Here is a 20742-nt window from a genome sequence, read left to right as displayed (position 1 = left end):
CCTTTGTGGGTTTGCTTCACGGTTTCTCACTGATAAGGGGGCTTGATCAAAAGTTAGATGACCACCACTTTGGAGACAGGGCACCATTTAAAGTTTTGATGTCCCACTAAGAGTGCAAAGTACTGGGGGGGGGGGGGATGAACAGAGATGGATAGAGAGGCTAGCATGAGGAGGTCAGAGGGGCTAGAGAACCGTGCCTGCTGGGTACTTGTTCAGCAGGGCGGTGGCCGGTAGGCCCTGGGAGGGCAGAGTGTACCAGGATCCCCTAGAAAACCTTGGTGATCATTGGATTGCAAAGGACAAGGATTAAGAGATGGGGAAGAGGGGATGCCAGGGACTCACTCGGCCAGGGTTGGGGAACCGGCAGCACCGAACAGGGCGGGCAGCGCGGTGCAAGCCAGGGAGCTACGGCGGGCCCCCCCCCCCCCCCGCACCTTTGGTGACCCCGAAGAAGCCCATTCGCGCTTCGTGGCGCCAAGGGGTGCGGGACATCAAGGAAAGCGGGAATGACCGGAATGGAGGGGCGGGCAGGGCCTCGGGGCAGGACCTCGGCGCTGCCGGGTGTCAGGAAGTCGGCGGCACGTCTGTGAGCCAGGGCCGCAGCACGGAAGACCAGGGCCTCCGAGTGCAAGACCGTCCCACTGGGTTCCCAAACCTGCTGGTCCAGCTTCCCCTCTGAGGGGGCTTGAGGGTAAGCCTAGCTTTAGTGGGACTTTAAGAAAGGTGTTGGACGGGGGAACGCCAGGGAAGAAGCGCGGGCTCCTGAGGCGCAGCGGAGAAGCGGGCGGCCGGCGGGGTGCGAGCTAACGCGCGTCCCTCCCTCAAGGGTCACTCACCGTTCCGACTGCGCATAGTTGCACCGACCCAGCAGGTTGAGCTTGCAGAGGTGCAGGTTGTTGCAGGGCCTCTGGCAAAACCTGCGCCGGCAGACTCGGACTTTTGTGGTGGCCACCACCGACCGCGAGACCCCGTCCTTGCTGCCCGTCTCCAGGATCACGAAGCGGTCGGGGCCGGCGGCCTCCAGCTCCTGGCCGAGCTGCGCCTCGGGGAGTCCTGACTCTTCCAGCAGCTTCTCCAGGGCCAGACGGCCTCCGTGAGCGCACAGGATTTTGGTGATGTAGCAGCACACCCCGGGATCCGCCATGGTGCCGGCTCTCCTCTCTCTCGTTCGCTCGCGCGCTCGCTCTTTTAGCTAGCTCGTTCGAGGGCGGCGCGGAACTGGTTCGAGAGCTTCGCGGAGAATCGAAACTGACAAGTTTCTGGAAAGGGGGCGGGCCCGGGCGCCGCTAGGCGGGCGTAGCAGTTTCGGTTTCCTCCTCGGTTTTAGGGTCTATCTTCACCGACGGGATCCTGGGGTCGAAGTTCTGAGAGAGCTGCTCAAGCAAACGAATTGGAGGGAGCGTGCTCGCGCTTGCTGTGAAGGGGCAGAGCGGCCCGTGTTCCACTGGCACAGTCACCTCTGCCGCTACCCTGTAGACAAGGCTGAGGTTCACCCGCCGGGCAACTGCGCACGGATCCTGGGCAACCCAGAGGAAATGAAACTGACGTCGGGGCTCGGCTGCAGACTTTGAGAGGGGCGCGTGACGCGCATGCGGGCCCTCGGGAGGAGTCCTCCGTTCCAGGTAGCCGGGAAAGAGCCGCCTACTTCTCCCCCATCTTGGAGCAGGAGGTCCTTGTCAGTAGAGTCTCCCCACCCACCCCGGTGTAAGTGAGCTGCCCTTACCGTCCTCACCCAGCTTTTAAGGAAGTAACTGAAACTCTGCACGCTGCACCTTCCAAGGAGGCCCAGGGCACGGAGAGGCGCCTCGGAGCCACCCACAGATGTGCGCTCCCCAGCTGCACTGAATCCTCTTAAGGAGCAGCGCTAGTTACTCCCCTCTGGTTTGTTTATTTTGTTTGTTTTACCCATCTCATGATCTGATCTTTTTGATAGCAGAGGGTCGGTCACAGAGGGGCGTGTTGAGACATGGCTTGGGGCTGCAAGTCTGTAGGTGGACAAGAGATTTGCCAACCATGGAAACCGGCTTGGAACCCTGGAGCTGGCATAGAGATTGTTCCTAAGCAAAAACGTTTTCACTACATTAAGGTACCAAGAAACTTGACCTTAACTGCCATTACCTGACTCAAGCGAACCCTCCTTGAAATACAGGGCTGTGAATCCATCCCCAGGCTCCTCTTACCCCCACACTGCCCAACTGGCCACAAGGCCCAGGTGATTTCCTATGTATTTGGCTGCCAACAGAGACCCACGGCTTTTTGCATTAGCACCAAAAGGCCAGGTGGAACCTCCCTTACTCTCCTACCCTAGACCTCAAAAACCCCCGTTTGTGAAAATGAAAGCTATGAATCTTACCATTGATAGGAACAGTCTGGTTATAAGTGTTTATTTACTCCCATCTGCTTCTGTACTGCTCCATTAATACATAATTAAATGGGTATAGATAAAAATGAATCTATGGGAGAGATGGGTAGCAATATTATCAATAATCTTAATTATATCCTTAATATTACTACACTTTTATCTGAGATTGATAACCCAGAAACAGCTATAATAATAGACCTTTTATGTAAATTATGTTGTGACTTAATGGATATAGTATGTATGTTGGAGCTTTTGAACAGAGGTGACTCCATCTTCCTAAGCTACTGGTAAAATGGGGCCACCTCTCCTGTCACACCTGTCAAGAAACCCCAGTTACGTGAGCCCTCTCCTATCACTCCTGTTAAGAAGCTCTAATGTACGTAAGCGTGTCATGAAAAACAAGTTATGGCAAAAATGATAAAAAGAAGAAAATGTGCTTGATAAATATTAAAAAAACATGTTTCTCAGAACTAAGAGAAAGCAAGTGTTATTGATAGATACCATGTAATAACCAATCAAAACATTGTAACAACTGCTTGCTTGACCCCCTGAATTGTATATAAACCCATGCCTTGGTCCCAGTCACTGAAGCCAGCAGGCTCCCACTAGACCAGAGCCAAACCTCTTGGGGCTTCATTCCAAAGCCAGTAGGCTCCCACGAGAGAGACCGGAGCCAAAGGCCCAGCAGGTTCCCACCAGGCCAGAACCAAAGCCCAGGAGACTTCCAAAGTCAAGGGCGCTCTCGGTGGCTTCCCCCATCCTGTTTGGTGTGTGCTGGCTTGAATAACGCTTGATTGCAAGCATCCTTTCTCTGGACTCGTGGCATTTCTTCGAGTAACTGGGCTCGGTGTTCGCGACAAGCTTGCACTGTTCCATGAATATCTACTGATGGGATTGGCTTTTTGGAAGGGCTGAACCTACACTGGAAAAGGAAGTTTTTCCTTCCAGCACACTACATTACATAAATGGTCGTTGTTCCGGTTGGAAATAAACTTTGAGGTGGGGGGGGAGTAGAACTCCGTTGCCAAACTGGAAATTCTTCAAAGCAGTTGGAGGAGTTTTCTTCTGTGTGATATTCATGGTGGATGAAAAGATCACCTTGAGGTATTCACTACCCACTGGATGCTGACACTAGGACGTCCAAACACCCTGAACCATGGTAGACAATCCTGGGCAGTGCCAACATAACACCTCTACTCAGAAGGAATCCTAAATGTCAAAGATGTATGCTTCTCCATCTATTTGGGGAAATATGGGCACTGGGGAAATCCCAAAGCTAAGGACTTTGGAGGTGCCTCCACCCTACCCAGAAACACCAGTCAACCACCTGGGAAAACTGCTGGATCATGAAACCAGACCCAACCCAGCGAGGAAGGAACTGTAGTTACAGGTGCACTTCCCTTAGCGTGTGCAGCAGACAGCTGCTTCTGTCTGGCAGCAGATGCCAGCGGTGGTCAGCGTCTAGCCAGCCTGTCTGCAAGCTGCACTCTTGTAGTGTATTCAATACGTCCAACTCTGTGCACAGCCCTGGTGATGGAGTACGTGGCATGAAGACCAGCCAGGCAGGCTGCCCACATGGAACCATCTCACTTCCTGTTTCTTCTGGTGGTCTCTCCTTGTCTCATTAATCTCCTTGGCCTTTGTTGTGGCCTGACAGGTTCCCAGGTAACTTTTATCATAAGATCAGTTCAGTTCAGATTGTCTTCCGTGTAGCCCTTACACTGTCACCCTGAATATGCCAAAGTTAAAGGATCCATCCATCCATCCTTGCATATTAGGAGTGTGTGCTAGGGAAGAAATGAAGGGATATCAAAATATAAGGAATCCATGGTGATTGAGGAGATTAAGGAATGAAGAATCCAGTTTGGCTGGGGTACTTGAGAATATACTTATAAAGTTCCCCTCAACTGAAGTATAACCTATTAGGATCATAACTGGTAACTCATAGACAACAGACTCGAATCGGCATTAGACAATAGCAAAACTACAAAGGCATATGGGGGAATCAGGAGCAATCCCAACAACCTCTTAACAGATGGTCATATGCATAGAGCAGGGGGGGAACCCAGAGTGGAGCAGGCGGACAGGAGGAAGCTTGTATCCAAACCCTGAAGGCTCCCAGTTCCTCACAAAGGACTATCAGTACAAGCACCGAGGACTACATCCCAACTGCCACGGAGACCACAGGGAAATGAAGTGCCTTCGCAGGCCAAGACCTCTGAGGTCACCCACCCCCATTTGGATCTACCACATGGGATGGAAGAAGCCCAAATCCTGCCTTGCAGGATCCAAGGGCATTGGAACGACAACCAGGAGCACTGAGCGGTCCGCAGAAACACAACAGTAAACTTCCTTCGGGACTAGGGAGAGGAGCTTTCTCTGGTCCTTGCCTGGTTCCAACTTTGGGTCCCCACTCTCTCTTGTAATGATCATCAGGATCGCTCCAGAAACCCCTCAAAACAAACAAACAAACTAGAACAGATAGATAGAGAACAACAAGGAAAGCTTAGAAACAGACAGGAAACAGTCAGCGGGGATGTACTTATAACTCACTGAGTAGGACACAAAGATTAGTCACTCCTCACTGGGGTATGGAAGATTTCTCTGCACACCCCTCCTAAACATGCTCACCTAAACTGTTGACATATGTTTTGTTAGAGTTATAGAGTTAGACCACCCGAAAAACAGCCAGGTTCAGCAAAATCAAGCTTCAACGCTATGAACTACTAAATACTAAAATTAAAATAGACATGAGACAGCTGAATAGTAATCTATAGCCATTTTAAGGTATATAGCACCCGGTTGTATATAAACTAGTAATTGAAATGTCAATGTAGAAGTCACAGGATGTGGCTCAGAACTTGCATTTGTTTTCCTCTTTTAACATATTGGTTACTCAATACCATGTCAACTAATTCCAAAACGTTATAAATTGTTACTGATGCAATGTCGCGGCTTCTAATTGATCGGGATGATACTCTGCCAGCTCTACCTTCAGACCAGAGATGGTCTCACCAAGAAACCGTTGAACTTATCTAGACAATAAGATGCTGGACTTTCTGCTTGGTAGATGCTTGCAATGAAAGAATCTCAACTGAATTTGAACTGTGGTAATGCAACAAGGTGGAAGAATTCACTATGGGGGGGTTGGGGGAGGGGTGGGAGGGAAATCCCAGTGCCTATAAAGCTGTGTCACATAATGCAATGTAATCAATAAAAAAAAATTTCCCTCAACTTTCAGCCCAGTAGACATAAAAGGCACCCTCATGGGCCCGGTGGCGTGGCCTAGTAGCTAAAGTCCTCTCCTTGAATGCCCCGGGATCCCATATGGGCGCCGGTTCTAATCCCGGCAGCTCCACTTCCCATCCAGCTCCCTGCTTGTGGCCTGGGAAAGCAGTTGAGGACGGCCCAATGCATTGGGACTCTGCACCCGTGTGGGAGACCCGGAAGAGGTTCCTGGTTCCCGGCTTCGGATCGGCGCAGCACCGGCCGTTGCGGCTCACTTGGGGAGTGAATCATCGGATGGAAGATCTTCCTCTCTGTCTCTCCTCCTCTCTGTATATCTGAGTGTAATAGAATAAATAAATCTTTAAAAAAAAAAAAAGGCACCCTCATACCCTATCCACAATGAGTATCTATCCTTGTGAGAACAAGCCTATAACCCTTCCCAGACAAAAGGGGCTGAATATAGTCTGTTAGTCACCTGCTGTTGTCCATAAGGAACAGAGCTTAGCGCTGATCTTTATAGTTAACAAATGAGATGGTCAGATATGGACATCTCTGGCACCCACGCAGCAGTGGGAGGGTGGCACTCCTGGCTGACATTAAGTGACCATACCATTTTGTCTTGTTGGCACGGCTTTGTTGGATACTTATTAGTCTTAGCATGTTATAGAAACAATTTCCCACTTCTATATGTCCTATCCACATGCTGCCATTCTAGGCCTTCCTGTCTCTGATTTTCCAATTTTTTTTCCTTCAGGTTCCCTACTGAAGGAAATGACCTTGAGCCATTCCATACTAAGAGGATGACCAGGTATACATCTCCAAGCCCCTCTGGTTGGGAAAGCGTCTTCTCACTTTATTGTTTTATTATATATATACACATATATATATACAGTACTCATACATTTCCAAAATTTGTTTATTTGAAAATCAGAGTTACACAGGGGGTGGAAAGGGAGAGAGAGAGAGAGAAAGACAGGGCAAAAGAGAGAAGGAGATTGAGGTCTGTCTTCCATCGACTGAGTCGCTCCTCAAATGGCCAGGCCAAAACCAGGGGCTTCATTGTTGCTTCCCACATTGCTGGCAGACCCCAAGTTCTTGGGCCATCTTCTGGCTGTCTTCCCAGGTACATTGCATTAGTAGGAAGCTGGGTTGGAAGAAAAGCAGCCAGGACTCCAAACAGTGCTTACCTCATGCAAGTATGGCAAGTGAGAGCTTAACCAGCTGCATACCAATGATGTTCTGTCCCTTTCGCCAGAAATTTCCTGCTGATCTTAATGAAGGTGGTTCCTCCAGGCCATCCTATAAGATATGATCCTCGGCTAGGCATTCTGTCCTCAACACCTGTTTCAACATGTCTACTTCTCTGGGACTTCATTTCCCTGCTGTATGACATAATGATTGAGACATTTCAACCTCATTCTCTATGAGCCTTCACTTTCCTAGATTTCAGGGCACCACCTTGGCTTCCATTCTGTATTTGTCATGTCTGTCCTTGCCACAACACTAAAGTTTGTATGCATTGTGTATGCCCTAAGTCAGTAAATTCTCCTGTTTATATTCTTATATTCCACTCACTTCACAGAGCCGTTTTCTCACAATGGGAACATTTAAACCCAACATGCTAACAGTAAAGAAATAGAACAATTGAGCACAGCTGAGTTATCTTACAGTACTGACAAGGGAGGAGAAAGGAAACCAGAGAGGTTTTATTTGATCATTCTTGCTTTGTTGGTTGGCTGGTTGGTATTTTGCTCAAAGACCTAGCCGTAGGAGAAACATTCCTGGAAATCTATCTGGAGAGTGCATATGGGCCCATTAGTATAATGTCCAGCTTTATGAGTCACTGGAGCCACGGTTTGGAAAGGAAAACAAAACACACAGGTTGCCATGAGTCAGCTCTGCCAAGTCATAGAAACGAAAGTACACAAACACAAGAAGGTTGAGTCAGGTGGAATGTTCGAAGGCATTAGGGAAATGGTCAAGTAAACAAGGAAAGACAGAAGTGAAGAGCAGGCACATGGGATTTCTCTAGATTGAACCCATGTAACAGCAATATTCCCTTGGAAGCACTGAACTGGGAAAGAATGGGATTGGAGGTAGAGCAAAGGGATTAACTATGGAGTAGAGAAAAGCCATATCCCTCTTAGAGGGCGAATGCACAGACTTTGTTTTGCTGGTGTTAAGATGCAGAACTTCAAGTTGCAAAAATTTCTAGCAATACTAGTCTCATAGCTAGGAAATGTGTGTGTAGTGACCCAGAGGGGGTTAACATGATGTCGATGGCCATAGTGTAAAATCCAGTCACAAATGGAGTCGCTTTGGTTCAAGGCTGTGTAAGTTTGCTAACATGCTCTTTGTGTTTCTGTGCAAAATGCTTTGCCAGTTTCCTGCTTTTAGGGCCAAAGCACGAAGTGCAACATGCCCTACCAGTAACCCTTGGTTTCAGGAACTAATATTATACGTCTTGCTCCCTCCATTGTTCCCATGGCTGCCTCCCATGGCTGCCCAACTCACCCATTGTTCCTATGGCTGTTCCCAACTCCCCTGCTTCCCATGGCTGCCTAACTCACCCATTCTATAAAAACCCTTGTAACTCTCATGCCGGGGTCACACTCTGAAGGAAAGGAGAGCTTACCCCATCAGATTGGTCTGTTTACCTGCCTCCTCAAATAAGCTTTGCTGCTTCACAGAGTTATCTGGGCTGTATTTCTTAGGGAGAGACTTGGGTTGGATGCAACACTAAGTGATGACCAAGCTGACCCCCAGGGAGTTTTGCCTCCAGATATTTGATCCCTTGCGTAGTCCTCCTCTACAACAAAAAGACTGATCTGTGTGATCAACTGGATACTTTAGAAATGATGATGACTATCAAGGCTGGATCAGAAAAAACACTGAGCCTTCTTCCTGGCTCTGGTTTGGATCCTGTTAGGCTGTGTGGACAGTCTAGTAGCACTGCGTAGAGTTCCATGTGGTAAGTTGACTAAGACCTCTTTGCAACAGACTGCAACAGACCTGCCCAGCATGTGGGTGAGCCATTTGGAAGGGGATCCTTCAGCCTTTGTCAAGATATCACCTCCTCCGCACTGACAACCTCAAAGAGAGAACCAGAAACATCCAGCTAAGCCGCTCAGCAGAAACCAGGAGATAAGAACGTGGATAATCACTTTGAGCCAGTAAGTATTTGAAATGTTGAGGATGTTGAGTAAGTAGTCAGGAAGAGAGGTAGGAGTTAGAGAACTGATTAAATGATGAGAGCGAGTAGGGAATTGCAACCTGTCACCAAATGATATGTGGTTGGACTGTGGTAGGTAATCTCAGACTGGGCCTGGCTGGCAAAGACAGAGCCAGCAGTAGCTACATCTAGGTGGCCGTCCTTGAAGTCTTTTTTTTTTTTAGATTTATTAATTTTTATTGGAAAGGCAAAGTTACAGAGAAGGAAAGACAGAAAGTATTCTGTTTTCTAGTTTACTCCCCAAATGGCTACAATGGCCAGAGCCAAGCCAATTTGAAGCTGGGAGCCAGGAGCTTCTTCTGGGTCTCCCATGTGGAAGCAGGGTTCCAAAGCGATGGACCATCCTCCTCTGTTGCTTTCCTAGGCCTTAAGCAGAGAGCTGAATGGGAAGTAGAACAGTCAGAATACAGTACCAGCCCCATTGCCTGAATTGTATTTCACACAGGATGGACTGGGAAGGAGGCTATTCCCTAAATGCACATACAGAGTGGGTGAGATATGACAGGACCACCAAGCTCCAAGCTCTTAGCATACATTAGGTGCATAAACAGTAGGATAACCAAATATGACACATCCATGCAAATGAATTTATCCTTAAAAAGGAACAGCATACTGATACATGTGGCAATATGAATAAGACTTTGAAATAATTTTGGCAAGTGAAGGAAGCCATGAGGGCCTGGCACAATAGCCTAGTAGCTAAAGGTCTTACCTTGCATGTGCCAGGATTCCTTATGGGCACTGGTTCTAATCCCAGTGGCCCCGTTTCCCATCCAGCTCCCTGCTGGTCACCTGGGAAAGCAATAGAGGATGGCCCAAAGCCTTGGGACTATGCACCCACATGGGAGACCCAGAAGAACTCCTGGATCCTGGTTTCAGATAAGCTCAGCTCTGGCTTTTGTAGCCACTTGGGGAATGAATTAGTGGGTAAAAGATCTTCCTCTCTGTCTCTTCTCTATCTGACTTTGCAATAAAAAGAAATATATCTTTTTTTAAAATAAGTCACATGTTGGTGCCTGGCATGGTTCGATTAGCTAATCCTCCCCTTGAAAGTGCCAGGATCCTGTGTGGGTACCAGTTTGTGTCTTGGCTGCTCCACTTCCATCCAAAATCCTGATTATGGCCTGAGAAAGCAGTAGAGGATGACCCAAAGCCTTGAGACCTTACACCCACGTGGGTGATCCAGAATAAATTCCTGGCTTCAGATCAGCTCAGTTCCTGCAAATGTAGCCATTAAGGGAGTAAACCAGAGATGGAAGATATTTCTCTCTTTCTTTCTCTCCATAAATCTGATCTGCCTTTCCAATAAAAATAAATAAATCTTTTTTTAGTCGCATGTTGTATGATTCTATTTCCATAAAATTCTCAAACTAGCTAGATCAATTGAGATAAAAAATAGATTAATGAAAAAAATAGATTAATGGGATGGGAAGGGCCTGGGACGGTGGTACAACAAGCTAATCTTCCACCTTGTGGTGCCAGCATTCCTTATGGGTGCTAGTTTGTGTCCCGGCTGCTCTGCTTTCCATTTGACTCTCTGCTTATAACTTGGAAAAGCAGGTGAAGATGGCCCAAGTCCTTTGGACCCTGCACCCATGTGGGAGACCTGGAAGAAGCTCCTGACTTCCTGCTTCAAATTGACTCAGTCTATGAACATAGTGGCCATTTGGGAAATGAACCAGTAGATAGAAGATCTTTCTCCATCTCTATAAAATCTGCTTTTCAAATGAAAATAAATAAATATTTGTCCAAAAGAAAACCAATTAAAGACTGATTGCTAATAGGTGTGTGTTTTTCAGGAGGATAATGAAAATGTTGTACATTTGAATAGTGGTAATGTCAGTGAAGATGGCTACTCAGAGGTTCTTGTCTTTATTCAAGAAAGGACTCTGACCTGAGACAGAAAGCAGTGGGCGGTGAGGCAGCAAAGCTTAATGAGAATATACCTGATAGAACAGGTGGGTGTCTATGGAAAGAGCCGAGTATCCAACCTGCGCTGACAACAGTAATAAAAAGGACATTTGGCAGAGCAGGTGGGCAGCTCAGTACAGGACTGAGAGCGCAGCTTGCCTGCAGCCTGGAATCTTTGAGGACCTGAGTACGGGTCCCCCGGTTGTCCTTCCCCTTTCCTTCCACTGGAAAACCGTGTGTGTGTGTATGTGTGTGTGTGTGTGTGTGTGTGTTTAAATGTGCAGTTCCTGAAAATCCTCCTGGGACACAATGCTGTCTAAGAACCCCATTGGTGTGGGGTGGGAGTAAGCGGGTGGGGCTTGGACCTACCTAACAGGGTTACTGAGTAGTTACTTAAGCTGTAATTGTTAGTCTGCTTCCAGGGTTTGTTTCTTCATTCCACTGAACATAAACACACACACACACACACACACACACACACATACACATATATAAAAATTCTCATTTTTCCTCTAATTTTCTATGGTCACCAATTTTTTTTTTTCCTTATGGAAAATCAACTCAACGAAGGAATATTAAGACTTTAACAAGGTGTGTCAGTAACTCATGATCCTGGGGAAAGACAGGATTGTGATCTTGGCAATTTCTGTGAAGCAGGAGTATCACTGGGCCTCAGGACTAAACTGGAGATGCGAGACTTCAGCCCGTCAAACTGAGCTCATAACTGGATTCTCCTTAAGGCAAAGAAAACCTGCTTAGGGGGGATGCAATTTACATATCAGAATTCACCTGTGTCAATGTACATGCAATTCCATCATTTTTTAGTAAATTTTCGCAGTTATGCTATCATCATCACAATCTGATTACTTTTTATCATCTCTCAGACACGAGTATGTTTCATTGGAACTGCCTTTCCAGCTTTTCCTCTTATGCATGCAACCAGGTGTCATGTGCTTATATAATTCCATGTTACCTACATCATGGATGATTCTTGGAATTGTAGTAGGGAGAATGATTGCTCTAGTACAACCAATGTCCTACTGTTCCCCTCTTAAATCAGTTACCATCCGAACAACTTTTCCTTAGATGTGGAGATCTGAAGCAACACCCTCAACTGCTAGACCATTTCAACTGATTGGACAATTCAACAGGGTTACCATGTTATCAGCATGACAGCCTGTAGATCCCCACACAGGGCTCTTCACCATGACTGGAGCCTAAGCCAACTGTGAAGACTTTGTAGTGTTTGTAGGTCTTGCCAACCTGCTGAATTCCCTACCTCTACAACCCTGAGTCTGTGTTCACATCCAAAAAGGACTCTTCCCTGGCTCTGGCTTCCTACCAGGTCTATCAGCAGGTGATAGCTGGGTCATCAGGCTTATGAGCTGGTGTCCATGCAGAGCCCCTCAGGAGCATGCAAAAAAAAGCCTAGGTGAGAAGAAAAGAATGCAGGGTTGAAGGTAGGGGCTGCATTTCCGCATGGCCCACCAAGTGCCGAAGATGAGAACTCTGAATTCAACCTGATTTCCTCCATGAAGTCCTATTTGTTATGGTAGGAGGAGAAGACGTTTTCTACGATAGTTACCGAGGCTGACTTAGAATTTTTCAATATGGAGACTCGCAATATGTAGATCTCTGCATGATTTCCAGTATAAAGTATCCAGAATACGTAAATCCAAAGAAATAGAATAGAGATTGTTGGTTACCAGAGGCTGGGGAAAGAAGGGAACAATGAATGACTGCTAGTGGGTATGGGGTCTCTCCGAGATGATGAGAATGTTCTGGACTTCCATAAGAGTAGTGGGGGCACAACACTGTGGCCAGACCAAGCGCTTCTGAGCTGTACACTTCAAAAGGCCGAGTTTGATGGTTATTGAGTTAACTAGGCTATCACACACACAAAATCTGTGGGGGGAAAAAAGGAGCTAAGATTGGTTTGCTTTAAATTCAAGCAAGAGTAGGGTTATTTTTAACACTTGGAATCAAAAGAATGGCAAGCACATTGCTGAATTTGTGCATCTGTGTGTGTGTGTGCCTATGTCTCTATATATCAACGTTCGTGTATACAGAAATCCAATATCATGTATCAGTGAATTAGGCTAGGTAGTAATTCATTGCCTCTGCAGTAAACCAATATTTACCGAATGTGGGCTGGGAGGTGAGTAGGGTGGGGACTCCCAGGCGACGAATAAGCAAGAGAATGGAAAGGAATCACGCGATCACGCCTACCTTCCTTGCATCTGCTGTGTCCTTCAGTCTCCAAACTCAACTAGTTACTCAGGGCGGTTTATCTTGTGCTCCAGCTACGTCACCATGACTTCACACACAATTGAAGGAACTATTTCACTTCCCTACCGAGCTGTTAGTTAACTAAAAAAATGTCACTTTGTGATTGTTGATTCTGAGGGGCTGACGGCATGTTCCTTAAGGTCCTCTTCAGCGTTAACATTCCAGGATTGCGATTGTGTTAAGTGGGAGTAGGAGTGAGATAAATAAATTAGGTCATCCAAACCACATTTACCATAGCTCCTGTGTGTAGGAGTACCTGTAAAAATGTAAAACCTGCATTTTAGTGCACTCCAATATTCAATACCGACTCCCTCGGAACAGCAGAAAGTTTCTTTTAAATTTCCCACTTGAGCGGGAGGCTGCAATGCACGTTAGAAGACGCCTGCAGGTTGCTATGGAACCCACCACAGTCCAAAACGGAAGTCACCTTTGAAAATCACTTCCCCCGAAAACCTGCATCTGAAAAACAACACTACTTTAAATCGTTTGACCCTAAAATACATTCATACGAAAATCAGTTTTGCTTTCAGCACAGAGAAAGCAGCTCTCCTCCGGGAAGAGTAATAGCCAGGCTTCCGGCAGCGGCAAGAGCAACGGAACCAGAAACAGCGAGCATTGGTATTCCGGCGGTCTCTTCTCCCGGACGGACCAGCCTCGCGGGGTTGCCGTGGAGACGGAGCGAGCTGTGTGGATGCGGCGGCGCGCTGAGGCGCGGCCTTTGCCTGCCGTCTGCAGAGGGGGCTCGCAGGACCAACGCCAAGATGGTTAGTGGCTTCGAAGCGTGTGAGAGAACGTTGAGTAGGTCCTGGGACTGGAGATGACCGGTCCGAGCTCCCAGCTGGGTAACCTGGCCGTGTCAGCACTGAATGATCCTCCTGCCTTGCCCGGTTCCCATGGGGAGCAGGGATGCTGCTGTTGTTGCTTGGAAGCTTTCTTCTTTGATCTCCCTTTGCACACACTGGAGCTGTGTGCTTTCCAAGGCAGGACAAGGGAAGGCTTGAGATGGCTGCAGGAAAGCATCCACGAAGTTGAGGGTAGCTATTTGGTACAGGAGGATGCTCCTTTTACCAAAAAAGAGTTTGCAAAGGATTTTCTGGTGTTCCTTGTTCAGGCTTTGATTTCTGAATGCTGGAGCTGGCCTCTGACTTATTTAAAGCTGGGTCATAGGGCTGTCTCGTTTCTTCCACAGATGCTTTCCAGAGCCAAGCCTGCGGTAGGCGGGGACCTACCGCACACCGACAAAAGGAAAAAGAAAGGCCGGAAGATTCCGAAACTGGAGGAGCTGCTTTCACAGAGAGATTTCACTGGCGCTATTACCCTACTGGAGGTAATGTCCAAAAACGCTTGCGAATACCTGATTGTGGGTGGGTGGATGCTGGTTGTTATGCTGGTGACTTCACTCTGGGGCTTCTTCAGGGGATCGCCGGGAAGTTTCATCAGGCGGGGTCTCAATGACCTACCTACCTGATTAAAGATGAATTAGAACTGGAGCGTTGTGGTGCTAAGCCGCAGGTTGGAACACCTGCGTCGCATAAGAGCAACTCGAGTTCTCTCCCTCTGCTTCCTACCCTATTAACGCCCGTGAGGCAGCGTATCAGGACCCAGTACATGTATTCCAGCCATTCAAATGAGAAGCCCAGGTGGAGTTCCAGGCTCCTGGCAACAGCTCCTGGATGTTGCTGGCATTTGGGGGAGTGAACCAATGAGTGGAGAATACCTTTCTCTTTCTATGGTTTTCCCTCTCTGTTACTCTGCATTTCAGATGGATAAAACTTTTTTTTTAAAGTATTTGTTTATTTTACTTGAAAGGCAGATATACAGAGAGAAGGAGAAACACGGAGATTCAGTCGCCAAATGATTGTAATGGTCTGAGCACACCTAATGCAAAGCCAGGAGCCAAGACCAGGGACTTCCTCAGGTCTCCTACTTATTACGCAGGTGCAGGGGACCAAGGACTCGAGCCATCACTCTGCTGCTTTTCCAGGCCACAAGCAGAAGTTGCATGGTAAGTGGAGGAGCTGAGATAGGAACCAGTGCTCATATTGGATGCTGGTGCCAGCAGGTAGAGAATTAGCTTGTTGAACCAACATCTGGTCCCCTGATAAAGCTTTTTAAAAAGGGAGCTAGAAAATAAATTTTAAGGCCCGGCGCAGTGGCCTAGTGCCTAAAGTCCTCTACTTAAATGTGCTGGGATCCCATATGGGCACTGGTTCCATTCCCAACATCCCTGCTTCCCATCCAGTTCTCTGCTTGTGGCCTGGGAAAGCAGTCGAGGACAGCCCAAAGCCTTGGGACCCTGCACCCGCATGGGAGACCCAGAAGAAACTCCTGGCTCCTGGCTTCGGATCGGCACAGCTCCGGCCATTGCGGTCAATTGGGAGTGAATTAGTGGATGGAAGATCTTTTTCTCTGTCTCTCCTCCTCTCTGTATATCTGACTTTGTAATAAAAATAAATCTTTAAAAAAAGAAAGAAAATAAATTTTAAAAAATAACTATTTCTTGAGGATTGCTTTTGATTGTATGTAGTTCAACTTAGAGTGATTAAAAATATTGAATGGCATATAATACAATATCAGTTCACATATAATAGATTCCCAATCCTGACCAGTTTACGATCAGTGCTTATTATAGCTTCTAAATTTTCACCAAATTTAAATTCTATCGTGTGAGTCTTGAAAATATATCCCCAGGAAATATTTAAAATCTCTACAGCAGTATTTCCGATCTTTTAATTTGTATTAGAATGACATAAAGTGTTTACCAAGATGTAGAGTCTTCGTTCCTGCCTTAGCGATGCTGATTCTTCAGGTCTGCAATGGTGCCTGGTAATCTGCATTTTTAAGGAAGTGGGCCAGGTGCTCCTGAAGCAGGTGGTCCAAGGCACTTCCAGAAGCTGCTTTCTGAGAAGCATGTGCTGTGAGAAGGTGAAGGGGTGGACCAGGGGATGAAGAAAGAGTTAGGCAGCAGGGTCTGGTTATAGTGGGTCACGGTCATTTCACTGAAGCTCTACTCCAGCTGTGTTATACTCAATCTAGCAACAATAACATCTTAATTAGTTTTGCATATGTTTATCAATCTTTCATATGTAGTCTTAGCTTTCTTATGGGTTCTCCAGCATGGAGCATTTTGTTTAACTTGTTTGGTGTCAGCTTGCTCTCACCCTATCAGTGGGGGAGTTGACATGGAAAGGCCTTCCAGCTCTGTGAGTCAGTGGACTGAGTGCTATGTGTCTGTTTTCTGCCATTCTTTTTGCTCCTTCTCTCTCTCTCTCTTTTTAAATCTATTTTTATTTTTATTTGAGTGGCAAAAAGAGAGAGAGATTGACTTGTCCTCTGGCTCACTCTTCAAATACCTGTAATAGCCAGGGCTAGGCCAGGCTGAAGTCAGGAGCAATAGAACTCCATCTGCGTCTCTCAGGCGGTGGGCTGGGACCTGAACACCTGAGTAGGAAGCTTGAACCAGAAGTAGAGCTCAGCCTCACACCAGGCGCCTCGGTATGGGATGCAGACATCTGAAATAGGCACCTCAACCTGTGTGCCAGCTGCTGAGCCCTATGCCTGTCCCAGGAAGATTTCTTCTGTTGTGGAATTGGCTACAGGAATCACTTCTTAACCCCTGCAGGAAAGTTTCTAAGGAATGGCTTCATCTTGTAATGACTAAGACCCTGTTTTGTAGCAATGCCGTGTAGGTCCGTGCTGCCAGCTCACTGAGTGATTTATCACTGTTTCAGATTGAAAAAAAAAAATCTCATCTTAGTGTGATAATTCACAGTCCTTTCCCAGGTCTCAATGTTTTCCTCCAAAATAGGATTTTTTTCCTTTCATTGGCTTAGTGTGATAATTCACAGTCCCTCCTCAGGTCTCAGTCTTTTCCTCCAAAATAGGAATTTTTTCTTTCATTGGCTTATGAGTTCATAAACATTTATTTACAGTGAATATAGGTGAGGCTAATCTTCTCCACATTCTTAAATGTTATTCCTAAGAGTAACATTCTTGACATTCATAAGAATGTTATAACATTCTTAAATGTTAAAGGTAGACTTCAGGGCTACAAGGATGACTAAATGTCTTGTCCTCAGTGCAAGGCTATAACCTACTAATAAATGTATGGATGCCAATAGGACAGGATAGAAATGTGAGGTTGAATGCAGTGGAGTGTGGAATGTGGGAATGTGGGTTTGGAGTCAGGCATTGCTTCAAGTCCCTGCTACCAACTGTCGTGGCTGTTTGGCTTTGAGTTCACTGCGCCTCGTCTCAACTTTCAGCTATTTGGCTTTAAATTGTACACATAATCTTTTGTTCCTTATATTTCACCCAGAAGTGTTAAACAACCCAAATACTTTATGGTATCAGTAAATACAGAAAATCAGTGTGAAATATTTGAAAATACAAGTTTCTCTAACTAGGGACACTTATATCCCTTATCAGAGTTATCAGAATACTTGATTCTAGCTACTCCTTTGTTTTTAAGATTTATTTATTTATTTGAAATAGTTACACAGAGAGAGGGAAGAGGTAGGGAAAGGGAGGGCTCTTCCATCTATCAGTTATACCAGGGTTTCGCACATGGGTACAGGAAGCCACCTGGGCTATCTTCTGCTGCTTTCCCAGGCCGTTAACAGAGAGCTACATCAGAGCATCTGGGACACAAACTGGTGCCAAGGTGGGATGCCAGATATTTTGCTTATTATCCAACTGCCTGTTAATGTGCCTAGGAAAGCAACAGAGGATGGTTCAAGTACTTGGGCCACTGCCCATCCCCTTGCTGTTGCGGCTACTAAGAAAGTAATCCAATTGATGGAGATGGATGCTCTCTTTCTATCTGCCTCTCTCTATCTGTAAGTCCGCCTTTCAAATAAGTAAGAAACTCTTTAAATATGTGTGTATATAAAGGTAATTGTCTGATGCCAGAAGCCAGATGCCTCTTCTAGGTCTCCCGCCATTCTCTGCTGCTTTCCCAGGCTGTCGGCAGGGATGTGGATGGGAAGTGGAGGAGCTGGAACATGAACTAGTACCTATACAGGATGCCATTGCTGGAAGGTGGAGGATCAGGTAGTTGAGCCATTGCACTGGCCCCTTCCTGAGTTCTATAGGAATAGATTTACTCAGGATGCACACTGTGCGCCCACACTGTATGCCATCTTGCTTGTAGATGGCCAGCCAGGCATCATAACAACATAACTGAGAGTTTTCTATTGACATTTTTGTTTATTTATTTATTTTTTTTGCATGAACTTTCCACCTGAAGTTTAAACGCCATGTTGGAGAACAAGAAGAGGATACTAACTTGTGGATTGGATACTGTGCTTTTCACCTTGGTGACTACAAGCGAGCTTTAGAGGTTGGTGTGGGGGTACATTTCTAATGGAGTGTGTTTGAAATGTTGTTAAACTCTGTGTTAAAATAGCACATACTCATGGTAAAATTCAAGCAGTGCAGGAGGAAACAAACTATAAAAAACCACCCTGTCTTACTTAATCCTATTTCTGTGTTGCAGAGGCAACTACAGAATTTTTTTTTTAAAGATTTATTCATTTTGGGCCCGGCGGCATGGCCTAGCGGCTAAAATCCTCGCCTTGAAAGCCCTGGGATCCCATATGGGCGCCGGTTCTAATCCCAGCAGCTCCACTTCCCATCCAGCTCCCTGCTTGTGGCCTGGGAAAGCAGTTGAGGACGGCCCAATGCATTGGGACCCTGCACCCGTGTGGGAGACCCAGAAGAGGTTCCTGGTTCCCAGCTTCGGATCGGCGCAGCACCGGCCCGTTGCGGCTCACTTGGGGAGTGAATCATCGGATGGAGGATCTTCCTCTCTGTCTCTCCTCCTCTCTGTATATCTGACTTTGTAACAAAATAAATAAATCTTAAAAAAAAAAAAAAAAAAGAGTGGATGGGAGATGTCACTGACAGAGTATAACTTCAGAAGTGTCCTTGGTGAACAAAAAAAAGCCAAGTCCAAATGAACAAAGACAGAGAGTAATTAGGATGAAGTGAAATGAGTAGGATATTAAAGTTATCAGATTTTAAGTTAACTGATGCAATGTGTTTCTTACAAGGTATTTATCATTTTTAGTTAGCAAAAGCAAAATAGCTCAGTTGCTTTTTCTGTTTTTAGTTCGAAGGCAGAGTAGAGGTGGAGGTGCAGATACGGGACTTAATGGACGATAGCCCTGCATGGGTTGAATTGAACTTCAGCCTCTGTATTTAATCCTTGCAGGAGCATGAGGATTCCCTAAATATAAAGTTCCCCAGTCTCAGACAGAATCCTGTCATTGTTGAAGAAAGCCCCTTGGTCTTTGGAAATAAGATTGCTGCTTAATATGTATTTCAGGAATATGAAAATGCAACAAAAGAAGAAAATTGCAATGCTGACGTCTGGGTGAACTTGGCCTGCACGTACTTCTTTCTTGGAATGTACAAGCAAGCTGAAGAAGCTGGATTTAAAGGTAGAGTGAACTCTTTGTAAAGCTGATATTCCTCTGGCAGTAAAAGTCACTTTGGAGATTTTAAAACTTATTTCATTTCTTTTCTTTTTCCCTTCAAGATTTATTTATTTTTATTTGTGAAGCAGATTTTCAGGGCCTGGCACAATGGCTCAATTGGCTAATCTTCCCCCTTCAAGCACCAGGATCCCATATGGGTGCTGGTTCATGTCCCTGCTGTTTCTTTTCCCATTCAGTTCCCTGCTTTTGGCCTGGGAAAGCAGCAGAGGAGGATGGCCCAAAGCCTTGGGATGCTCCACTTTCGCAGGAGAACCAGAAGAAACTCCAGTCTCCTGGCTTCAGATCAGCTCATCCTTAGGGGCCATGTGGGGAGTAAATTAGCAGATAGAAGATCTTTCTCTCTGTGTCTCCTTCACTCTGTAAATCTGCCTTTCCAATAAAAATAAATAAATATTTAAAAGAAGAAGAAGAAAAGCAGTTTTCAGAGAGAGTGGAAGAGACAAAGATATCTTCCGTTTGCTGGTTCACTCTTCCGGAGCCCATCTGAAGTCAGGAGCATGGAGCTTTTTCCCAGTCTCCCACATCAGAGAAGTGACCCAAGGACTCGAACCATCTTTCACTTATTTCTTAGGTGCATTAGCAGGGAGCTGGAGTGGAAGTTGAACAGCTGGGACTGCAACCAGCACCCGTAGGGGATGCCAGTGCTGCAGATAGAGATTTAGCATACTTAGCTATGGTGCTACCCCCTTTTTTTTATTGGGGAAAAAACACCTGGCATTACAAAGCTAAAACAAAGCAAAACCTTTTCTCGGGGCCAGCATTGTGATGTAGCTGATTAAGCTGCCGCCTGCAACACCAGTGTCCCATTGGCGCAGCAGTTCAGGTCCTGGCTCCTCCTATTCCTGTCCAACTCCTGGCTGTGCTTGAAAAAGCAGCAAAAGGTGGTCCAGGTACTTGGACCCCTGCCACCTGTGTAGGAGACCAGATGAAGTTCTAGGACCCTGGCTTTAGCCCTGGCTCAGTTGCAGCCATTTGGGAAGTAAATCGGTGAATGGAAGTTGTTTCTCTCTCTGTTTCTGTAACTCGGCCTTTTTTCAAACAAATAAATGAACTCTTTTGAAAAAAATGTTAATCTTTTTTGCTTCGATACCTGTTTCCATGTGGCACATTATTATGTTGGAAGACCTGTGGAACAGACTCGAATCAGTCATCTCTCACTATGCTTAGATGAATGACTCTAGTACGCACACTGATAGCAAAATCCACAAATGCTGTCATAT

At 46.2% G+C, this 20742-nt stretch overlaps 2 protein-coding genes across 4 annotated transcripts in view; one reads left to right on the top strand and one right to left on the bottom strand.

The window, feature by feature from the left end:
* Positions 1-1204, bottom strand: part of ZC3HAV1 (zinc finger CCCH-type containing, antiviral 1) — a 51952-nt gene extending 50748 nt beyond the window's left edge. The window contains exon 1 of the mRNA XM_004594476.2: positions 837-1204. Coding sequence (XP_004594533.2) covers positions 837-1144 — 308 coding nt within the window. The 5' untranslated portion in view covers positions 1145-1204. The remainder of the gene's footprint in view (positions 1-836) is intronic.
* A 722-nt stretch (positions 1205-1926) lies between these two features.
* The window catches only part of IFT56 (intraflagellar transport 56), a 61869-nt gene continuing 43053 nt past the window's right edge, over positions 1927-20742 (top strand). Inside the window, exons 1-6 of one of the 3 annotated variants that reach the window (XM_058655065.1) lie at positions 1927-2086; positions 6345-6398; positions 13605-13786; positions 14212-14349; positions 18271-18363; positions 19351-19465. In XM_058655065.1, the coding sequence (XP_058511048.1) occupies positions 13784-13786; positions 14212-14349; positions 18271-18363; positions 19351-19465 (349 nt within the window). In that variant the 5' untranslated portion in view covers positions 1927-2086; positions 6345-6398; positions 13605-13783. Of the gene's footprint in view, positions 2087-6344; positions 6399-13221; positions 13787-14211; positions 14350-18270; positions 18364-19350; positions 19466-20742 lie in introns of those variants that run through there. The other 2 variants (XM_058655066.1, XM_004594371.4) reach the window with 2 other exon arrangements.

The sequence above is a fragment of the Ochotona princeps genome, chromosome 25 (assembly GCF_030435755.1).
Source record: "Ochotona princeps isolate mOchPri1 chromosome 25, mOchPri1.hap1, whole genome shotgun sequence".
NCBI lineage: Eukaryota > Metazoa > Chordata > Mammalia > Lagomorpha > Ochotonidae > Ochotona > Ochotona princeps.
Note: the sequence above shows the minus strand (reverse complement) of the source record. Positions and strands in the feature narration are given on the sequence as shown.